Source organism: Apium graveolens, chromosome 9 (genome assembly GCF_009905375.1).
Source record: "Apium graveolens cultivar Ventura chromosome 9, ASM990537v1, whole genome shotgun sequence".
NCBI lineage: Eukaryota > Viridiplantae > Streptophyta > Magnoliopsida > Apiales > Apiaceae > Apium > Apium graveolens.
The window spans coordinates 266,668,235-266,689,002 of record NC_133655.1 but is presented as its reverse complement, the minus strand read 5'-3'; the positions used below and the strand labels follow the sequence as shown (position 1 = coordinate 266,689,002).

At 32.3% G+C, this 20,768-nt stretch overlaps 3 protein-coding genes across 3 annotated transcripts; all 3 read left to right on the top strand.

Moving 5' to 3' along the window:
- Positions 1-7,913: 7,913 nt before the first annotated feature.
- LOC141686287 (uncharacterized) lies at positions 7,914-8,510 on the top strand. Its single transcript, XM_074491331.1, has one exon. It carries the CDS (start codon positions 7,914-7,916, stop codon positions 8,508-8,510), a length of 597 nt encoding a protein of 198 aa, XP_074347432.1.
- Positions 8,511-9,911: 1,401 nt separating this feature from the next.
- Positions 9,912-14,839, top strand: LOC141686286 (secreted RxLR effector protein 161-like). The gene is made up of 2 exons (XM_074491330.1): positions 9,912-9,969; positions 14,289-14,839. The coding sequence occupies exons 1-2, from the start codon at positions 9,912-9,914 to the stop codon at positions 14,837-14,839; spliced, it is 609 nt and encodes a 202-aa protein (XP_074347431.1).
- Positions 14,840-16,653: 1,814 nt separating this feature from the next.
- LOC141687366 (small nuclear ribonucleoprotein SmD1a-like) lies at positions 16,654-19,314 on the top strand. The gene is made up of 4 exons (XM_074492611.1): positions 16,654-16,826; positions 16,953-17,029; positions 18,708-18,899; positions 18,984-19,314. Exons 1-4 carry the CDS (start codon positions 16,813-16,815, stop codon positions 19,043-19,045), a joined length of 345 nt encoding a protein of 114 aa, XP_074348712.1. The 5' UTR covers positions 16,654-16,812; the 3' UTR covers positions 19,046-19,314.
- Positions 19,315-20,768: the final 1,454 nt, after the last annotated feature.

Sequence of the window (20,768 nt, the reverse complement as noted above, 5' to 3'; positions counted from 1 at the left end):
TTAAAAGCTTAAAAACAACTTTAGGAATTATTTAAATTAATTATAAATAATTATATTTTATTTAACTATTTATAAATAAAATTAATTGATTAAATGAATTAACCAATTAATTAAACCTATAAATATTTAAAAATAAATTATAAATAATTAAAACAAATATAAATTTTTGAAAATAATAAAATAAATAATTTTAGGAATTTAAAAAATTTAAGAAAATAATTTTTGGAATTCAAAATAAGAAATAAATGATTTTTGAAAATAGGATAAATCATTTTTAGAATTTTAGAAATGAATTTTGAAATAAAAAAAATAAAAAGTAATAACAGAAACAGATTCAAGTTTTTGGGGGTTGGGACTTTGAAGATCAAATGGTGGCTGGGGGTAGGGGACGACCAGAAAATCTGGTTGAAGCTCGCCGGAATATGGGGAGTACCCAGAAACCGATCGACTTTGCCGGTTTCCGGCCGAAGTCCGGCCACAGCCTCACCTCCCCGTTTAGCCACAAAACACTACCGAAATCGATGGGTTTAGCTACCAATCGATTCTAAATTTTCTCAGAAACTCAGTTCTACTAACATGAACATCTAATATCAATCCAAACACAATTTCTGATCAAAACCAAAGTATTTTCCGGCAAACTAATCGAAAACTTCGATTTTTTCGATTCTTCAACCAAATTCAACGAATTTGTATCAATACAAACCTAACAACATCCCTAATCTACTCAGACCATTAACAACCATCAAGAACATCAATTCAAACCGAAAAATCGATTCAAAAAAACTAAAACATCAAGAACTCTGTTAATTCAAATCTGGACTAAAACAAGTCAACCAAATACCTAAATCGATTCCAAAGATCATTTTAAAACTATTTGTAACAATAAAATCAATCAAAGATCAACAAAAATCCAAAACAAATTCAAGCTCAAGAACGATAAAATCGATTTTACAATATACTTACCCTCAGATTATGAAATTGGTATCAATAGAAAGCTCTTGTCGGGAGGATGATTTTGACTACTAGAGCGTCCGATTTGGTTCCTTAAATCGATCAAAATCAGTGATTCCGGTTTGTGCATAGAATTTCACCCCCAAAGTATATGTTCTTGAATTTTTGTGAATTTTCAAAAAATAAATGAAAATAAAATAAAAGAAAATAATAAAACTTGCTATTTATAATATCTGGAAAATAAGTACCCCAAAATCAATTAAGAGTGTTTTTATCCTTTAATTAAAATAATTAGGCCCCAGACTAATAATTACGGGGAATAATTTTAAAAATGATAAAATATAAAATTTGTATCGAAATTTCCCAAAAATTGTGAATAATGCAAAAATGCAGAAAATATTGGGTGTTTGAAATACGTATAATTCTATAAAAATAAAAACCTGAATTCTGTGGGCTTTGATGTCCCGTGGGGTCCGGTCCGTTTGTTTTTGAAAAATAAAAGCGATTCTTAAATTAATAGAAAACCCCGAAAACACATAAAATACATTCAACATTAAACGAGATAAATCGAGAACCTCGATAAAGACGCACATAAATACGAGTCCAGATTGTAGATCCATTCATATAAATACAGTTTTAACACGTAACGAGTATTCTGTTGGGTCATATCGAATCCGAAAATAGGTTACTTAGCCGTTAAGTAACTATAAAGACGATACAATTAGTATAAGATTTGGATATTTATTAAAACCGAGCTTCTTATAAAACACCCTATGAGAAAATAATGTAAAAATATCCCGTCTCTCGAGTATGTGGGTTTTATTGATTTACTGAAATGATTATCGTATCGAAAATTGTATGTCGGGAGACGTACGGGCCAAACCGTAATCCGGATCGAAAAAGTTAAAATACGGAAGATGTCTGAAATTACCAGATTAGGTTAAGAAGGAGTTTTCGGAAGAGTTTCGGGTTGTAAAAATGCAAAAAGAGTTGAAGTTGGACGATTCCCGGTTTTATAAAATAGTTTCATAATTACTCAGAAAATAAATATTAAATCTATAAATCCTTATCAAATCATATAACAATCCAAAAATTACCAGAAAAAATACCATAATTATCTATAGTTTATTCCGGACATATAAAAATTGAAATACTCAAAATTTGTCACATATAAACATCCAAACATCACTTCAATTATCATATAATTCACTAAAATTCACATAAAAATCACATAAATAACTCCAAATAATTATAATAATAATATCTGAAAATATGGGATATTACACTTTGTTTTAATTGTAACAAAATAGATATGAAATTTCTTGTAACTCTCAAGAGAGAAGCCGAGTTCTTAACATACTAAGAACCCAGAAATTTGTAGCAAACACTAGCTTGATTTTAAGTGAGTTTGAAAGATAATTGTGTTCAGATGCATGTTTTAGTTATTCTGTTAAAACACATTATCTCTACAATATAGATTACTTTGTTCACCATTATTAAAAGTTCAAAAAGACATTAAAATTATTTAAAACACATTCACCCCCCTCTGTGTTGTATTCATTACCCAACAGAGTCCAAAATAAATGTGAATAATTTACCTCCAAGAACTTCTCGGTTAAGATATTTAGGAATACATTGATTAACTTAAATATGTCGATGTAACAACATAAATAATATTTTATTAAGACCTTACCAGTCAATTTATTATTTGAGGCACTATCCGTAACCACTTGCACAACTCGAGAAGGTCCAATCTAAAGGTCCACTTCCCTTTAGATTGTTGGCAAGGAAATCTATCAAAGATCTTTGAACGTCATCCGTCCAACCATCACACATCAATGAGCAGCCAAACTTATCCCATTGTTACTCATGCTCTGTTACATAACTTTTTAAGTGATCAACTTCTTTTTTCATGAAACGAACTCTATCCTCTTGATAACTCGGCGACTTCACACCTGATCCGCATTGGAAAAAGGCCTTGGCCCTTATGGGAAAACTGTCATAATTCACAGAATTGAAGGAAAGTCTTGCATCATACATCCATCTAGAAAAGGAAGTACATGCTCGGGCTCTCAACTCCTTTCGTACATGATCATTCTCATTTATTTTCAGCTTCCCTTTAGCCTTCTTTTTCATTAATGATGTTTCTGAATCAGGAATCGTATAAAGGTCAATTGGCCCCTTCGAAATTGAACTTTTGCTCGACTTAGACTGAGACTTCAAATGAGGAGTATTTGCAATGGACCATTTGTTCGACTTTGACGTGCCATCAAAAGAATCTTCATCTGAATCAAAAACAGTTTGAATGTATTGCTCAAATTTTCTTGATTTTTTTTTGTTTTCGTATATTCCTCCATCTCTTTTATGACCTCTATTGGTGCTCTGGTACATTGTTTTGGCGTTTTGACGTCCCCCAGTTAGTGCTATTTCACTCGAAAAACTCATTCGCATAATATTTTACTGCAGAAGTTGCATTGAATTTCGTCATAATTTTCAGGTTCAACTTGGTTGAATACTTCCATGCTGAATCAATTTTTACCATCTTTTCTAGCCATTCCTCCTGTAAATTTAAAATATGTAAAAGAACAAATTATGTGTATATATACACGATACATACATATATAAAATTGTGTATATATACCATATATTTAAAATATACAAATAGGATATATATAAAGCTTTATCAAGAAGGATAGAATATTTAAAATATACCTTGAATCGGGTCAAACGCGGTCTAAGACTTGCATGCTTAGTCCAACTCGGTTGAAGAGAGAGGAGGCTGCGAATAAGCAAAGTAAGATGCATGTAAAATTAGGGTTATTACTCACAAGAAGAGAATAAGAAGGAGGTTTAAAGATATATGATTTTTCTAGTGTGTGCCCATGGGCAAATGCTAGGAGTTAGTGCTTGACGAGGTGTGCACAAATTATTGGTTGAGAGCTCATTATAATGATAAAACCCCCTGTATACAAAAAATCTCCATCAATAAAATTTTTACAACTCATCAATCACAGTTTCTTAGCATGTGCCCATGGGCATGCACTAGACAAACCGAAAAATATAAATGGGCTTTTGAGTTTTTGGGCCTTTAAAACAAATTTAATTTGAATTGAAGTCTTAAATTTGCTCTTTAAAATTTTTTAAATGATATGATTTTATGATAAATATATTAATATCCATATATGTTAATGATTTTTTTAATAAGAGATATTTGAAAAATATAATGATACTTATTGAACGATATAGTTTTATTGATTTTTTAACGTATTTTTATTGATAATATATATGATTCTATTTTAAGTAGTCGAATTATATTATGATAAATTAACTCTTGATAGTTTAGATATAGATATCTATAATATCTATGTAATAATTAAATTATTTTAATAGTAAAGATTATTATAGAAATTAATAAAATAAAAATTAAATTTGCAGAATAAGTTGACTTTAGTGTGAATTAGAAAGTTTGTAAAAGACTTGACTTTAAATTGGAATAGAATTTAAATTGGAAGAGAAAGTTATCTTCAATATCAATTACAATCATTATGACCGACCGACCAATCGACCAAGCAAACTTCTAATATTTTGTTTATTATAATATAGTATATATCGATAAATAGATTCGTGATCTACTAAATTAGTTACATAGCAAATCAACTATAGGAGACTGTGAAGGAGAAATAAGAGTAATTTAATAGAAGAATCATATTCAACTATTAGAGATTAGGATTTTGAGGCATATGATAGTTAATATATTATTATTAAATATTAACTATTATTTTAAATTATATTTTTTAAATTAATTTTCACCATTTGGCCGAATTGGTAGATTTTGACTGAATCGGCCAACTTTAGATCAATTTTCAGAAAAAAATGCATTTTGGCCCGATTTCTGACTAATCGAGACGGACCCGTCCGAACTCCGATTAGTCGGTTAATCAGCCGATTTTTATAACATTGGTTATGATATATGATATTAGTTATTCATTGATTATATATAACAAAAACTTACTGTTCATAAATATTGGTGCTAATTTTTCCAGTTTATATAGGCGGAAGAAGTGAGTTATTTTTATTTTTTTTGAACACTATGCAATGTGGGTATATTGCATTAAAGTGTCCAAAGTAGCAGTTTTAACAATTACCTTTTGAGTATTTAAATAAAATTTTAAGTTCAAACATTTGTCAGGTTTATTTTTCGATATCTAAGAAACACTTTATTATTTTCAATTTTATTTGAGATCCTGCTAACACATTGATATATCGCATTTTAATTCAGTGAAAAATGTTATAAATTTGTATATCATTGAAGGATAGGTACATTATAAATCTTAACACATCATTTATATATTACCTCACGTTAGTTATGTTTCCGAGTTAAACTCACCTAAGTTTCCTGAAATAAAAAATCTTATATAAAAACATGAGGGTATTATTGTAATTGTAGGAATTTATGAGCATTTACAAAAATACTACTAATATTTTATACTAAAAATCACATGTATCTCAGGTAAGTTTCATGAGTTAACCTCGGAAACATTATTCTCTTATAAAATATAGTTAAAATAAAAAAAAATATATATGGAGTTTTTATAATTTCAGAAATGTGTATAAAGCAGATGTTTCCTCAAATTTACTTATATGGAGTTATATGATATCTCAATAATAAAATTAATCATGACTTCGACAACATTTGAGATAATATATATAGAATAGTTTCTTACTATGTATTACTTTTTATATTATTTCTTTGAATATTAAAAATAATATTTTTGTATAAGACACAACAATTTTCTTAACACCCAAACCTTGAAAAAAAATTGACGCTCGTGCGCTCCAACAAATGATACTAGTAATACTAAAAAAACTAGTACTCAGATAAATAATTAAAAAAATTAAAATATGAGAATATTCTACAATATTATGTTAATATATATATAATTATATATAACATAATTTATGTATTCAAATCAAATATAAATAATAAATCATATTCAAGCATGCTATAAATATTCGAACTATTCTATATAAATATGGTCGAGGGTCAATGCTCATGAGATTCAACTCATATTTTTTCAAATTTGGAAGCATGATTCGAATTCACTTATTATATATATAAATATGAATTATATTCATCATTAACGATTCGAATCCGGATTCAAGCCCGAATTAGTCGGATTCGTTTTCTTTATTATTGACTCAAATCCGAATTTGAACCTGGATTCGTTTTCAACCCTAGTCTTACTTCATTTAACTATTACTTTTTTCTTTTCTTTCATCCCACTTTATTATTATTATTTCATTTTCTTATTTGTTCTTACTTTCTCTACCTATTTATTGTTTATTTATTTTCTTCTTCATTCTAATGAATACTCAAATGGTCCTCAATTGTCCTATTTCTATGTCCTAAATTATTTACTTAAGTATTACTCCCACCTACATTAATACTAGTTATTAGCAGGGGGAGTATACTTTTTTATATTATTATTACTATTATTATTGTTATTATTATTATTATTATTATTATTACTACATTAATTCTAGTTATTAGCGAGTAATGTGTGTTATTAGTATATGTTAATGGTGACCGGTGAGGGTCATTTAAGTAAGTGTTAATACTTATCATCCATGTTCTGCAATCTGAATATGAACGCAGCGAACAATTTCACACTTGAAAATCCTATATAATTGTAGCAACTACTTAATGTAAGGGAAGTGAATGAAAAAATTTAAGGTTTAAATTAGCTTGCGTAAGATACTTTTCACAACTTGGATTGGACCTATCATTATTATTAAAGCTTAGAGGCTGTACTCGGTGAACTTCAAAATTAACTTAGAAAAATAAAACTTGGTGTTAATGACAAGATACCCACCTAGAATAAACTATCAACATGTTGTTTGAAGTTTTGGTTGCAAATAAAGAAAGAACTAACAATAATGTTAGTCAAAATGACCTCGTTCATTTCAATATGGTTCATGTTATAATGGATTGACATTATAGTCGATAGTAAATAGTAAAGTTAGGCATGTAAAAGAATACTAAAGTTAGGCATGCAAAGTAACTGGTGCACTGCAATTAATTATCTTGTTTGCTCTCCTGCCTATAAATACCTTCATCCGATAATGGACATAACACACCAAGTAGCTTAATTCTTTCTCTCTTTACTCAGCTTTCTTTATCTCTCTATCTACTCTATTTACTTTCTACAGAGGTTCAATATAATACTGTTATAGCTAGTATTTTATAACACATTATTAACACGAAACTCTGCCGAAACTGAGAAGGTATACTTTTAATTTAAATATACATATATATGAGTAGACGTGGTTACACCCTCTACATATAAATTAAATATATATGACCGAAGTAGATATGATTACACCTTCTACTAATAATTTAAATATATATGGCCGAGGCACCGTCTGTTAAAATTATTTTACGTTACCATTTAATTTTGGGTAATACCGAAGTATAGTGGGAACCTTAATTTATAAATTGCATAACTATTAGATAATAACTTTTTGCCCCTAACTAACATATGTAGGATTGTCCACTTTAATTTATTATTGGTCGCAGATAACCTGCATACGCAGACGTCCGTATGGCGGGTGAAAATCCATTTGTCATTTTATATATAGATCTGTTTATAATATCAATGATAATAATGATATATACATTGATTATTGCGTACTCGTTAACACACCCGATTAACTAGGATTTTATGTAATATTTACATTGATGAATTAAAATTTAATAATTTTCGTGTTAATTCAGATTTAGTATGACAAATATTACAAGCTTGTCGTTCGTTGCCTTGGACATTTCTAGCGATAATTATTTATCATGGGTACAAGATGTAAAGTTACGCTTGGATTCAAAGAAATTAAGCGATACAATAAAGGCATAAAATAAATCCACGGCTGAAGAAAACTTTACCTCTATAATTTTTATCTGACACTACATGCATGAAAGTTTAAAATCTAGGTACTTAGAAGTTGAGAATCCCTTTATTTTATGGCAAAATCTAAAGGATAAGTTCGATCACCAAAAACTAGTTTATCTACCTGTAGCTGAAAAAGATTGGGCTAAGTTAAGACTTCGGGATTTTAAGAGTGTCCGAGCATATAGCTCTGCTTTGTTCAAAATAAGTTCTAGGCTAATTATGTGTGGTGAGAAAGTTACTGAAAAAAGAAAAATCAATAAAACACTATCAACTTTTCACCCCAACAATATCAACTTAGCAGAGATGTACAGGGAGCGTAAATTTACTAAGTTCGGGGATCTTCTATCAACTCTCCTCGTTGCTGAACAAAATCATGAATTGGTGATTAAGAATCATCCATCCCGTCCAACAGGATCTGCCCCATTACCTGAAGTAAATAGCATGCCCATCCAGCAAAATGTGCATGGAAAAGGTATAGAGGTGGACGGGGCCAAGGTCGGTACCGTGGACGAGGTCGGAGCCACGGGCATTTTTGTCAATATAATAACTCTGGTCATCAGAAGTGGAAATATGAATCACGGAGTAAAAGAAAGGCCCACGAGGAGGAAAAATTGAAAATGTTTGCTATAGGTGCGACATGGATGGGCAGTGGATACGTAATTATCATGCCCCAAATCATCTTGTTAAGCTATACCAATCTTCTCAAAAATTAAAAGAAAAAATGGTAGAAACAAATTTTACCAACAATAACATAGATGATTTCCCGAGAATCACAACTGGAGGAATACGCAATAATGGTCCGAATGAACCTAACGAAACTCCCATATGGGAGGCTGAAGATTAGTTTCATATAATTATTATAGTAGTGTGTATTGTGTGCTTTATTTTGTTTGAACTATGTAGTGTGTTATGTTCTTATCAAATAAATTATGTTTCTTAATTATATACAGAATGGATTCTGAAGATGTATGCATTGCTGATTGTGGTACAACTCATACGATTCTACAGAACCAAAAATATTTTACCCAAATAACCAAAACTAAAGCTTAAGTCTGAATGATTTCCGGCGTATCTAATATAATCGAAGATTTTGGAAAAGCTAGTTTCGTCCTACCTAATGGTACCCACATACGCATTCCAAATGTATTATATTCTAGTAAGTCTACTATAAATCTTCTTAGTTTTAAAGATATCCGACTCAACAATTTTCACATCGAAACTACCTCCGAGGCTGATAGAGAATATCTTCTTATTACTTCCGCTAATCCTAGCAACAAGAACATCTTAGAAAAGTTTCACTCACTTTCCTCAGGATTATATATGATAAAAATTAAAACTATTGAGTCACACAGTGTCATTGCTTCCAAACTCATAGATCTAAAATCTTTTACACTTTGGCATGAAAGATTAGGTCATCCTTGTTGGGATTAAACCCGATATGTGGTATGGGCTTGGTGATACAAGACATAATTGGATCGGATAATAATTGTATGTGTTGCCAATTATTATCATAATGAGATTGAGTAATAATTGTATGGGTATACAATTATAATTATAATCATATTAGGTTTGTCTTGTTGTTTAAGTTTGTTATGGTTATATATACATATTCATGTTATTGTTTTGATGTATGCTTAAAAGATGTAGTCGTTTTAGGTATCGTGTGAGAGATGCTTGAGCATTGGTTGACTCAAGTATTAGTTTGGAGGTGTTATATATTGATGTATTATTGATAATTATTTTGATTAATAATACAAGTTGGGACATGGGTTTTCCACGTCAAATATATTGTTGTGTGTTTGTGTGCGTACTCTATATTAGTAGAACTGAATCTCGAATGTGTGTGTGTTGGAGGAATGTGGTATCAGAGCCGAGGTTCGAGCTTCGTGATGAATTGGGTTGGAGGAACGTTCGAGGTTCAATTGGTATGGTTGAGTACGTTGATGGATTTGCTGACAAAGTTACGTGCGGTATGGCGGTTGACTTACATCGTGGATCAATTTGTTCAAATTCGAGATGGAAGATGGACGGGATCTTTGCAATAGTTTCAATGGTTTGATGGCTGATCAACCAGGTAAAGAATTTATATGATGCTCGTGATATTTTTCAAAAGAGGCCGAAGGATTGTGAAAGTAAGGATCAAGTGACTCGATGGTAAAAGGAGGCACTTAGGGTTGATGCACATGATTTTGTGAATGGATATGTTGTTATGATAATGAACGGTAGTTTGGAGGTATTGGAATTCACTATACGGATTTTAGTGATTCTCAAAAGTTGGAAGATCGAGATGAATGGATTCTTGTTCAAGGGGGGCATCGGTGAATGGACGTTGATGTTTTGATGATTACCATTCAACCTGATCTGGAGTATTGGGTTGAAGGGGCGGATTGTTGGGATTAAACCCAATATGTGGTAGGGGCTTGGTGATACAAGACATAATTGGATCGGGTAATAATTTTATGCGTTGCCAATTATTATCATAATGGGATTGAGCAATAATTGAATGGGTAGACAATCATTATTATAATCAGATTAGGTTTGTTTTATTGGCTAAGTTTGTTATGGTTATATATACATAGTCATGTTATTGTTTTTAATGTATGCTTAAAAGATGTAGTCGTTTTAGGTTTCGTGTGAGAGATTCTTGAGCCTTGGTTGGCTCAAGTATCAGTTGGAGGTGTTATTTATTGATTATTGATAATTATTTTGATTAATAGTACAAGTTAGAACGTGGGTTTTCCACGTCAAATATATTGTTGTGTGTTTGTGTGCGTACTCTGTATTGGTAGAATTGAATCTCGAATGTGTGTGTGTTTCCTCCTAACAATCCTGGCGTCTCTATGATGCGTCGTATTATAGAGAATTCTATTGGTCATCCTCTTAAATATTTTAAAGTTTTTTCAACAATGACCTTCATGTTCAGTATGTTCTTTAGGAAAATTGATTACTCGACCATCCCATACTAAAGTTCAACTTGAAAGCCCAATTTTTAGAAAGGATCCAAGGCGACATATGTGGACCTATACACCCATCATCTGACCCATTTAGGTAGTTCATGGTATTAATCGATGCCTCAACTAAATGGTCTCATGTTTGTCTTTTCTCAAGTCGTAATGATGCTTTTGCAAAATTATTTTCCAAATAAACAAATTACGAGCTCAATTCCCTGATCATTGCATTAAGTCAATTCGTTTAGATAATGCCGGAGAATTCACATCTACCACTTTTGTCGATTATTGCATGTATGTAGGAATCCGTTCCTCATGTACATACACAAAATGGGTTGGTCGAGTCCTTTATCAAAAGACTCCAACTTATTGCAAAACCGCTGTTGTTGAAAGCAAAATTACCTACCTCTATTTGGGGTCACGCAATACTTCATGTTGCTAATATTATTGGGATGAGACCAACTTCCTACAACCAACATTCTCCGCTACTACTGGTACTTGGTCAAATTCCTAATATTTCTCACTTCAAAATTTTCGGAAGTGCTCTATATGTACCGATTGCTCCACTACAAAGATCGAAGATGGGAGCTCAAAGAAGAGTAGACATCTACGTTGTTTTTGATTCCACATCTATAATTAGAAATCGGGAGCCTCTAACCGGAGATTTATTAACCGCGAGATATGCATATTGTCATTTTGACGAGTCTATGTTTCCTCCCTTAGAGGGAGATAAACATTCAAATAAAGTTAATCCTGGCATAATATGGAATGCATCAGGATTATATTTTCTAGATTCACGTACCGGTCAATGCGAACTCGAAGTTAAAAGAATTATCCATATGCAAAATATTACAAACCAAATGCTAGACACATTTAATGATTCTAGAGATATAACTACTCATATACTTGCAGTAAACACTCCAGCTAGAATAGATATACCAATTAAAAAATCAGATACAAAAGAATTATTACAGAATCAAAGCCATGCCTGAAGCGTGGTAGACCGGTCGGTGCAAAAGATGTTGCACCACGAAAAAGAAAAATAAAAAAATTTCCCCCGAAGTGGCAAATGCTCCAGAAGAAGCAAATACCCCTAAAGTGGTATTATCTCTTAAAGAGATTCCAATCCCTGAAGATACGAAATTAAACAATCATGAAATTTGAGTAAATTATATGCATGATATGAAATTATGGGATCGAAATAAAGCCATAATCGATGAAGTATTCGTGTATTCCACAATATTAGATGTAGACATAAAATCTGATCCCGAACCACAAAGTGTGGATGAATGCCGTCGAAGAAAAGACTTGCCAAAATGGAAAGACGCAATCTAAACAGAATTAAATTCATTACGTAAAAGAGAAGTATTTGGACCTGTTGTCCAAACACCAATTGGTGTGAACCTTGTTGGGAATAAATGGGTATTCATAAGAAAACAAAATGAAAAGAATGAAATTATGAGATATAAAGCCCAACTTGTAGTACAAGCGTTTTCTCAAAGGCCTGACATTGATTATTAAGAGACATACTCGCCAGTGATGGATGAAATTACTTTTCGTTTTATATTAGGCATGACATCTAAAGAAAAATTGGAAAGAAATCTTATGGACGTCGTTACTGCATATCTGTATGGTTCACCTGATAGTGAAATTTTTATGAAAATCCCAGAAGGGTTAAAAATGGACGAGTTCAATAAACCTCGTCATATATACTCCATTAAACTTCACCGATCATTGTGTGAACTGAAACTCTTAGGTAATGAATACAACACGGGGGGGGGGGTGAATGTGTTTTAGGATATTTTTAAGCTTTTTAAACTATTTTGGATATGGTGAACAAAGTAGTCTAATTTGTAGAGATAAAGTGTTCTAACATAAATGATAAAATATGCACATAAACACACTATCTTCAAAACTCACTTAATTTTATATTAAAATCAAGTATGTCTTGCTACAAATTTATGGGTTCTTTGTTGATAAAGAACTCAGCTTCTATCTTAAGAGAGTTACAAGAAATATTAGATCTATTTGTTACCAGAAAAAACAAAGGACCGGTGCTCACTTTATAGATTGGTAAACACTGGTTTACACAACATACAATAGACTGTACTAAACCATACTAAAAGTAATCTCTAAAGCTTTCCATTTTTGGCTTAGTGTATCTTTGCAAATCGTGCATGTCTGTGACTTTCCTTTGTCAGTTAATCTTGGCCTTTGATCTTGTACTCTTCAAGCTGCTTTTGTAGACTTTTTAAATCATTGATTGATTTATTTGTTGATTGACAATCTTGGATCTTTAACTGGTCTGCATTCTGTACTTGAGGTTTATATCGAGATCTCCAGTTCGAACTATAGAGAACTGGCATCTTGATAAGTATAATGGCTTATCGAGATCTCTTAATTCTCTATAAGTATTTTGACTTGTCGAGGACTCTGAGTTCTCGAATATGAACTGGACTTGTCGAGGTCTCCAAATCTCTGCATGTAGAATTGACTTTTCGATATCTCTGTAGGCATTTTGACTTGTCGATATGTCTGAGATCTCTAATGAGAAAATTGACTTGTTGATATCTCCAATCTTCATATCTTCATTTTGGCTTGTCAATACCTCTGAGTTCTCGAATGTAGAAATGACTTGTCAATATCTCCAATCTACATATCTTCATTTGACTTGTCGATATCTCTGAGACTTCTAGATAAATTATACTTGACTTCTCGATAAGTCATTCTGGAGTTCTCGAATGACTTCTCTATATGACTTGATTTGTGACTTGTAGATATCTTGACTTAGAATATTTTTTCTAAAATAGATTTATTCAACTCCAAGCTTCTTCACAATTTCTCTGAGGCATGATCTTCTTCTAGAGTTTATTCTTAGGCTTGAGACTGTTTACAAAAATATACTCCAGTCTAATTTATTGACACTTTTACAGACTCAAGTAATACAATACAAAATATAAACTTAGATTATCATACAACTAATTCTTAGGGTTGTCAATTTGACTTAGTCTTGTTATAGTACATGCATGTCTTGCACAACAGAAACAATCTGGTTGTATGTGGTATAACAGACTAAGTCGTTATTTACAAAAGAATGAGTATATTAGTAACCATATTTCTCCATGTGTTTTTATCAAAAATTCACAATCTGGTTTTGTGATTATTGATGTATATGTGGATGATTTAAATCTTGTGGGAACATCTACGGAGGTTAATAATGCTGTCATATACCAAAAGATAGAGTTTGAAATGAAAGATCTTGTAAGGACAAATTTTTTTCTTGGGATACAAGTTGAGCACTTGTCAACATGAATTTTCCTCCACCAATCCACATATACAGAAATGGTTTTGAACAGATTTTACATGTATAAATCTCATCCATTTACTACTCCAATGGTGGTTAGATCTTTAGAACCTCATAAAGATCCATTTTGACCACGAGAAGATGGTGAAGAGGTTCTTGGTCCTGAAATCCCATATCTTGGAGCAATTTGTGCACTTATGTATCTTGCAAATAATACAAGGACATATATTGCATTTGCTGTGAATTTATTGGTTAGATTTAGCTCTGCTCCGATGGACAGACATCGAAATGGGATCAAGCAGATATTTCATTATCTTCGTGGAATAATTGATTTTGGGTTATTATTCCCGAAAAACTCAACATCTCAGTTGATCGGATTTGCAGATGCCAGATATTTGTCAGATCCTCATTTTGGCAAATCACAAACTGGATATGTATTTACATATTTTGGTGTAGCCATTTCCAGGAAATCCAAGAAGCAAACTATAGTGGCAACCTCAATAAATAACTCGGAACTCATTGCAATTCATGAAGCCAGTAGAGAATGTGTGTGGTTGCGGTCTATCATGAAGAATATTCAAGAATCATGTGGATTACCGGACATCACAAGAAGTCATACTGTCATGTTTGAGGACAACATTACATGCATTGATCAACTTAAAGAAGGATATATCAAAGGAGGTATGACGTAACATATTTCACCAAAATTGTTTTACACTCACGAGCTTCAAAAGAATGGAGAAATTGTATGCAACAAATTCGATCATTTGACAACCTTGCGGATTTATTCACGAATTCATTACCGAATTCAATATTTGGGAAGCTACGACATAACATTGGAATGCGTCGACTCAAGAATTTGTTACAACAAAACTTCGGAGAATGATTAGTTTTTTCAAGGAGAAATTGTACTCTTTTTCCTTCGTCAAAGTTTTTATCCCATTGAGTTTTTTTTTTGACAAGGTTTTAACGAGGCGATCTATGATCCATACTATAATGACTATCAAAGGGGAGTGTTATAATAGATTGACATTATAGTCAATAGTAAATAGTATAGTTAGGCATGTAAAAGAATAGTAAAGTTGGGACTGCAAAGAAATTGGTGCACTACATTTAATTCTCTTGTTTGCTCTCCTGCCTATAGATACCTTCATCTGGTAATGAACATAACACACCAAGTAGCTTAATTCTTTCTCTCTTTACTCAGCTTTCTTTATCTCTCTATCTGCTCTATTTATTTTTTACAGAGGTTCAATATAATATTGTTATAACTAGTATTTTACAACAGTTCATACATGAATGTTGAGGGGGATTTCTAGATTTTTTCATCCAAAATGTCCAAACTTGAGTTTTCTAAATATTATGACAAATATCTAACATAACGATTCACCCTCGTTGATCAATTAATTCAATTTCAAGGTACTGCAATAAAAAAAGATTTTAAAAAATATTAGCGAGAAGGAGAAGCAAATTAGTGCTGGATGTTGACTGCCACTTTCTACCAATGTGGTTTTGATCTTCCAACAACTAGGGATGGACATTTCTCCCGCCCCGCCCCGCCCCGCCCGACCCCGATCCGATCCCCGCCTCGGATGGGGTGGGGAATCAGGGATTTTTTGGGTACGGAGCGGGGATCGGGGAGATATGTGTAAAAAATTCGGGGATCGGGGCGGGGATTAGTGTCTCCCCCCCGATCTCCGACCCCGAATCGTATTTTAAATAAAAATAATATAATAAATATATAAATATCTCAAATTAATATTGAAATATATACAATATATTATTATTTTCAATTTCTTATCTCCTAAATGGTTTAAATTTACTTATCGTGTTATTATTTTATTATAATAATATTATTTTTGTTTATTATTATACTAGAAATAAATATTAATTCAAATTAAGGTTAAACATTAATATTAAATTTTAAGGAAAATCTATATATTATGATTTACTATGTGATTTTTTATTGGAAAATATTATTTAAAATTTATTTTTTATTAACCGAAAAAAATAAAGAAATTCCCCGAATCCCCGCGGGGATCTTCGTTCCCCGTTTGGAGCGGGGAATGAGGAGGAAAATAATCCCCGTTCGGGGATCGGGACGGGTTCGGGGATCGATTTTGGGTTCGGGGATCGGGGGCAGAGATAGCACTCCCCGACCCCGAAGTCACCCGATGGCCATCTCTACCGACAACCCCAAGCTGAATGTTTTGAAAGTAATCCTACGGTAAAACCTCAATAAATTAATAAACTTGAGACCCATAAATTTTATTAATTTATCGAAATTATTAAATTATTGAAGTTCCATTTACACTTTCCATACTGTATCGAGACAAAATATTATATTCAAAATATTAATTTATAGTAGATTATTAATTTATCAATTATTAATTTACGGAGATTTTACTTAATTTTAAAAAAATTATAAAAGATGATTTAGATTACAAAAGCCCATAGAGTTGGCTTAAATGGGCTATTATCCAGCATCCACAAATCACCGGGTGGGTCGAGAAAGTTAAACCGACGTCGTAATAAACACCTCTGACTCTGAAGCACAAGTCTCATGCTTAAAGGCAAAAGCCCTAATTATAACCTCTCACTTTGCAGTTGGCACAAGTTGAGAGCTTTTATAAGCCCCTAGCTCTACAATTCATCCTAATTCACAATGAAGCTTGTCAGGTTTGTTTTTTTCTTTTGTCTCTCGCTTTTGCCGATCTGTATGTATGTTTTTATTTATGTGTGTGTGTGTGTGTTAATTTTAGATTTTAAGGGTGATTTGATTGATTGAAAATGTGTGTTGTGTAGGTTTTTGATGAAATTGAACAATGAAACGGTGTCGATTGAGCTTAAGAATGGAACTATTGTTCACGGCACTATCACAGGTTCTCCCCCCCTCTCCCTCTCCCTCTCCCCCCCCTCTCTCTCTCTATCCTCTTTTCGTGGATTTGGAATTGAATGAATTTTTTGAACTTTGAGCCTACAACTTATGTATTTGACATATAATTATTATGTTATTTTACGTCATTTAAGGTCGCCTATTGTCTAGTCAATCATCCGTAGTCTAGGTATGTATGCTCTATATATCTTTTAAATACCAACCGTTAGGCTGAAATACTCCGTCAGTTCTAAATTACTACGTATTAAATTAGACCAGCAATTAGTTGCGATCCCTATTTTCAATTTCGAAATGGTTAAAGTTCATACAGGTTCTATATTGTTAATATCATTGCATTTTACTTAGATTTCAACTTTGCTGTTGTAGTCTAAACATCAAGTGAAATTTAAATTTGGAATTAGAGGTTAAATGACCTTCGGAGTCAATATAATTACTTATTATATCATAAGATTGAATATGGTTATAGGCATGGCGTGATTTGATGCAGCACAGTAACAAGAAGGACAAACGATAACCAGAACAACGTTAAAACCCACAGGAACCCCAAGCTATTCCCAAATTGATAACATATCATTATTTAGAGATGCCAATACAAAAACAATTGGATGGAACATCCCAAAAAGGAAAGCGTTAACAATCTGTTGGGACAGAGGGAGTATTGAATATAGTTAAATTATTTACTAGTGTATATAAGTGCTTCCTTTTCCCCATTTCCCATCATATTTTTAGATTTTCTTTCAGGCGTGTCGAATTAGGACTGCCCAAACTACAAGTGAACCTTTGCATGTATTAGTGATAAGTAAAATGGAAGAGGAATACTTGTGTATCTATCAGTCTATTATTTTACTCATTATAAATATCTATAAGAATTGTTGATATCATGTTGGAATTTGAATTTCTTTTGTGTTAATGACATGTGAAAAGATAGAGAGGATTGTAGGGAACATACAAAATTTAGAATGTTGAGAACCTTAACATTGGTATCATGATAGCAATTTGTGTATTGGTTTCACAATTTTAAGAATGTTTTATATTATATAGTATTTCAGAGCTGAAAGTTTTAAAAAATTCCCATCTAATACGTGACTATCCACAATTGCAGCTTTCATTAATTGAAATTTTGTTGCATACTTCTCATCTTTCTTCATGAGTTTTTTTAAATGATTTTTGACTGAATAATGAAATTCATGTCAAGTTGGAAGTTTATGAATAGTTGTGCTTATCATATATTATGATCTGATGCGTCTTCAACGTGTCACTACTACAAACATAATGTAATGTTACGATAATCATGACAATGGAGGCAAAATTTTGTATATGAGCTTTCATCTTTTTCGAAATTAATTTAATTTTGTGCTACTGACATCAAGATATCTGAGTTTCTTTGAATAAGCCGATTCATCTGAAAGGGCTATTAATACGGACTGCTAGTTTGTACCTTAAAAAATATTTTAAAGCATTTCATTTGAACTACTGGACCTTGAATTCATTTGTTGTTATTGTCACAATTTTTTTGCTAATATTATAAGTTTTTTACCTAATTCTTTGTGCTGGTGATTGATATGCCCCACGTAGTGTTTTGTATCAACAGTCTCTTGCAACTAATATTCTAATCGAAACAGTTGTATGCAAGTCTTTTTAATATGTGATGATTTACATTTCAGGTGTGGATATTAGTATGAACACCCATTTGAAGACTGTAAAACTTACGCTCAGAGGGAAGAACCCAGTTACTCTAGATCACTTGAGTGTTAGGGGGAACAACATCCGTTACTATATCCTGCCAGATAGCTTGAATCTTGAGACTTTGTTGGTGGAAGAGACGCCTAGGGTCAAGCCTAAGAAACCTACTGCAGGTATTACAACTCTTTCCTGTCACTACATTTTACCTTCTGTTGTATTTGTCATTACTGTATTGTACTAAATAAACTGCTATACAGGGAGGCCTGTGGGACGCGGTCGGGGACGTGGACGCGGGCGTGGCCGTGGAAGAGGCCGTTGATTCAGTTGTAGCGTTGCAATTTTCGGGATTTTATGTTCCATTGCGTTGTTGGAGTTGTATGGTAAACATGCCAGCAGTACTTAAATTGGACAATCAGAGATTTTTAGTATAAGTATTGCGACGAGTAAGATTCATGTCAGATGTTCTATTAAATTTGGTTCCTGTTAGGCTGGCACAGATTCACTTTGTTAGTTTCATGTATGGAACAATGTTCTCCTGTAATGTGTAGTTTTCGCTTTTCTTTCAAAATGATTACTTCTCAATCTTAATTCTCTTGCCTACGTAAACTCAAGCCCTCCTAATTTGTCAGCTGGTATTGGAGGACCTTATGAGATCTTTTTCACCTGCCTGCTTATTATGTTTAGTGGTATGCTTATGTGCTTGTGAGCTTTATCTATAGTTTGAGGATGTCCTTATGCCCGCTTCCGGAAGAATGGATGAATTGTACTAACTAGTGGATTTGATCTGGGTAGCTCAGATCTGTGAACTTGCACTTGTACACACATCTTAATGATAAATAGAACAAATTTATCATTAATACATCTATGATAATGATCATCAGAACCTCAAATGTTCATCGTGTTAGATAATGAATCACACGTGAAGGGGGTAAAGAGGGGGTAAATATGTTTTTGTGTTTTTGTGCTTTTGTGTTTTTCTGCTTTTCTCGAAGTGTTTATGGTGATGAACAAAATAAATTAAAATCTTGTAGTTAAATATGTTAGTGCTGAATTTAGACAGATAAAATAGTGAACATAATTTTTTCAAAACTCACTTAATTTTATACTAAAATTAAAATGTTTTGCTACAAAATTTCTAGGTTTTTTTTGATAAAGAGTTTAGTTTATTCATCGAGAGAATATATGATTTTTCTTATCTAAATTGTTACCTCTAACAAAGCATCCAGTGTTTATTTTATAGAACAGTGAACACTGGTTATTACATAGCATGCATTAGCATATACTAAACCCTATTTTTTGATAATCAAATCTTTATATTTCTGGTTTAGTGTATCTTTTCTAATCTTACACGTATGTGATTTTACTTTGTCAGTTAATTTTGGCCTTTGATCTTGTGCTCTTCAAGCTGCTTTTATATACTTGTAAATCCAATTGATTAGATTGTTTGTTGATTGATAATCTTGGATATTGAACTGGTCTGCACTTTGTACTTTAAGTTTTATCTCGAGATCTCCAGTTTGGTATATAGGGAACTTGACATCTCGATAAGTATATTGGCTTATCGAGATTTCTAATCACTCTACAATTATTTTGACTTATCGAAGTCTTTGAGTTCTCTATAAGATAATTTGGCTTGTCGAGATCTCTCTTCATATCTTCACTTTGGCTTATCGATAACTCTGAGCTCTCTAATGACAAGTTGACTTATCGATAACTCTGAGTTCTCTAGTGATAAATTGGCTTATCGATAACTCAGAGTTCTTTAGTGAAGAAATGATTTGTCGATATCTCCATTCTTCATGTCTTCAAATTGCCTTGTCGATATCTCTGAGTTCTCTAGTAGCTTTTCCTGACTTGTCGATAAGTCATTCTGGAGTTCTCGAATGACTTCTCTACAACATTTAATCTGTGACTTGTAGAGATCTTGACTTAGAATATTTTTCACAAAACAGATTTATTCAACTCCAAACTTCTTCATAATTCTTCCGAGGCATGATCTTCTTGATCTTTTTCCAAATATAATTCTTAGGCTTGATATTGTT

Excerpts from the sequence above, each read along its gene's own strand:
- LOC141686287 (XM_074491331.1), top strand. The coding sequence starts at position 7,914 with ATGCATGAAAGTTTAAAATCTAGGTACTTAGAAGTTGAGAATCCCTTT.
- LOC141686286 (XM_074491330.1), top strand. The coding sequence starts at position 9,912 with ATGGAAGATGGACGGGATCTTTGCAATAGTTTCAATGGTTTGATGGCT. Across the intron at positions 9,970-14,288 it reads TTTGATGGCTGATCAACCAG|ATGGTGAAGAGGTTCTTGGT; the intron begins GTAAAGAATTTA and ends GACCACGAGAAG.
- LOC141687366 (XM_074492611.1), top strand. Across the intron at positions 17,030-18,707 it reads TGTTCACGGCACTATCACAG|GTGTGGATATTAGTATGAAC; the intron begins GTTCTCCCCCCC and ends TTTACATTTCAG. Across the intron at positions 18,900-18,983 it reads GCCTAAGAAACCTACTGCAG|GGAGGCCTGTGGGACGCGGT; the intron begins GTATTACAACTC and ends ACTGCTATACAG.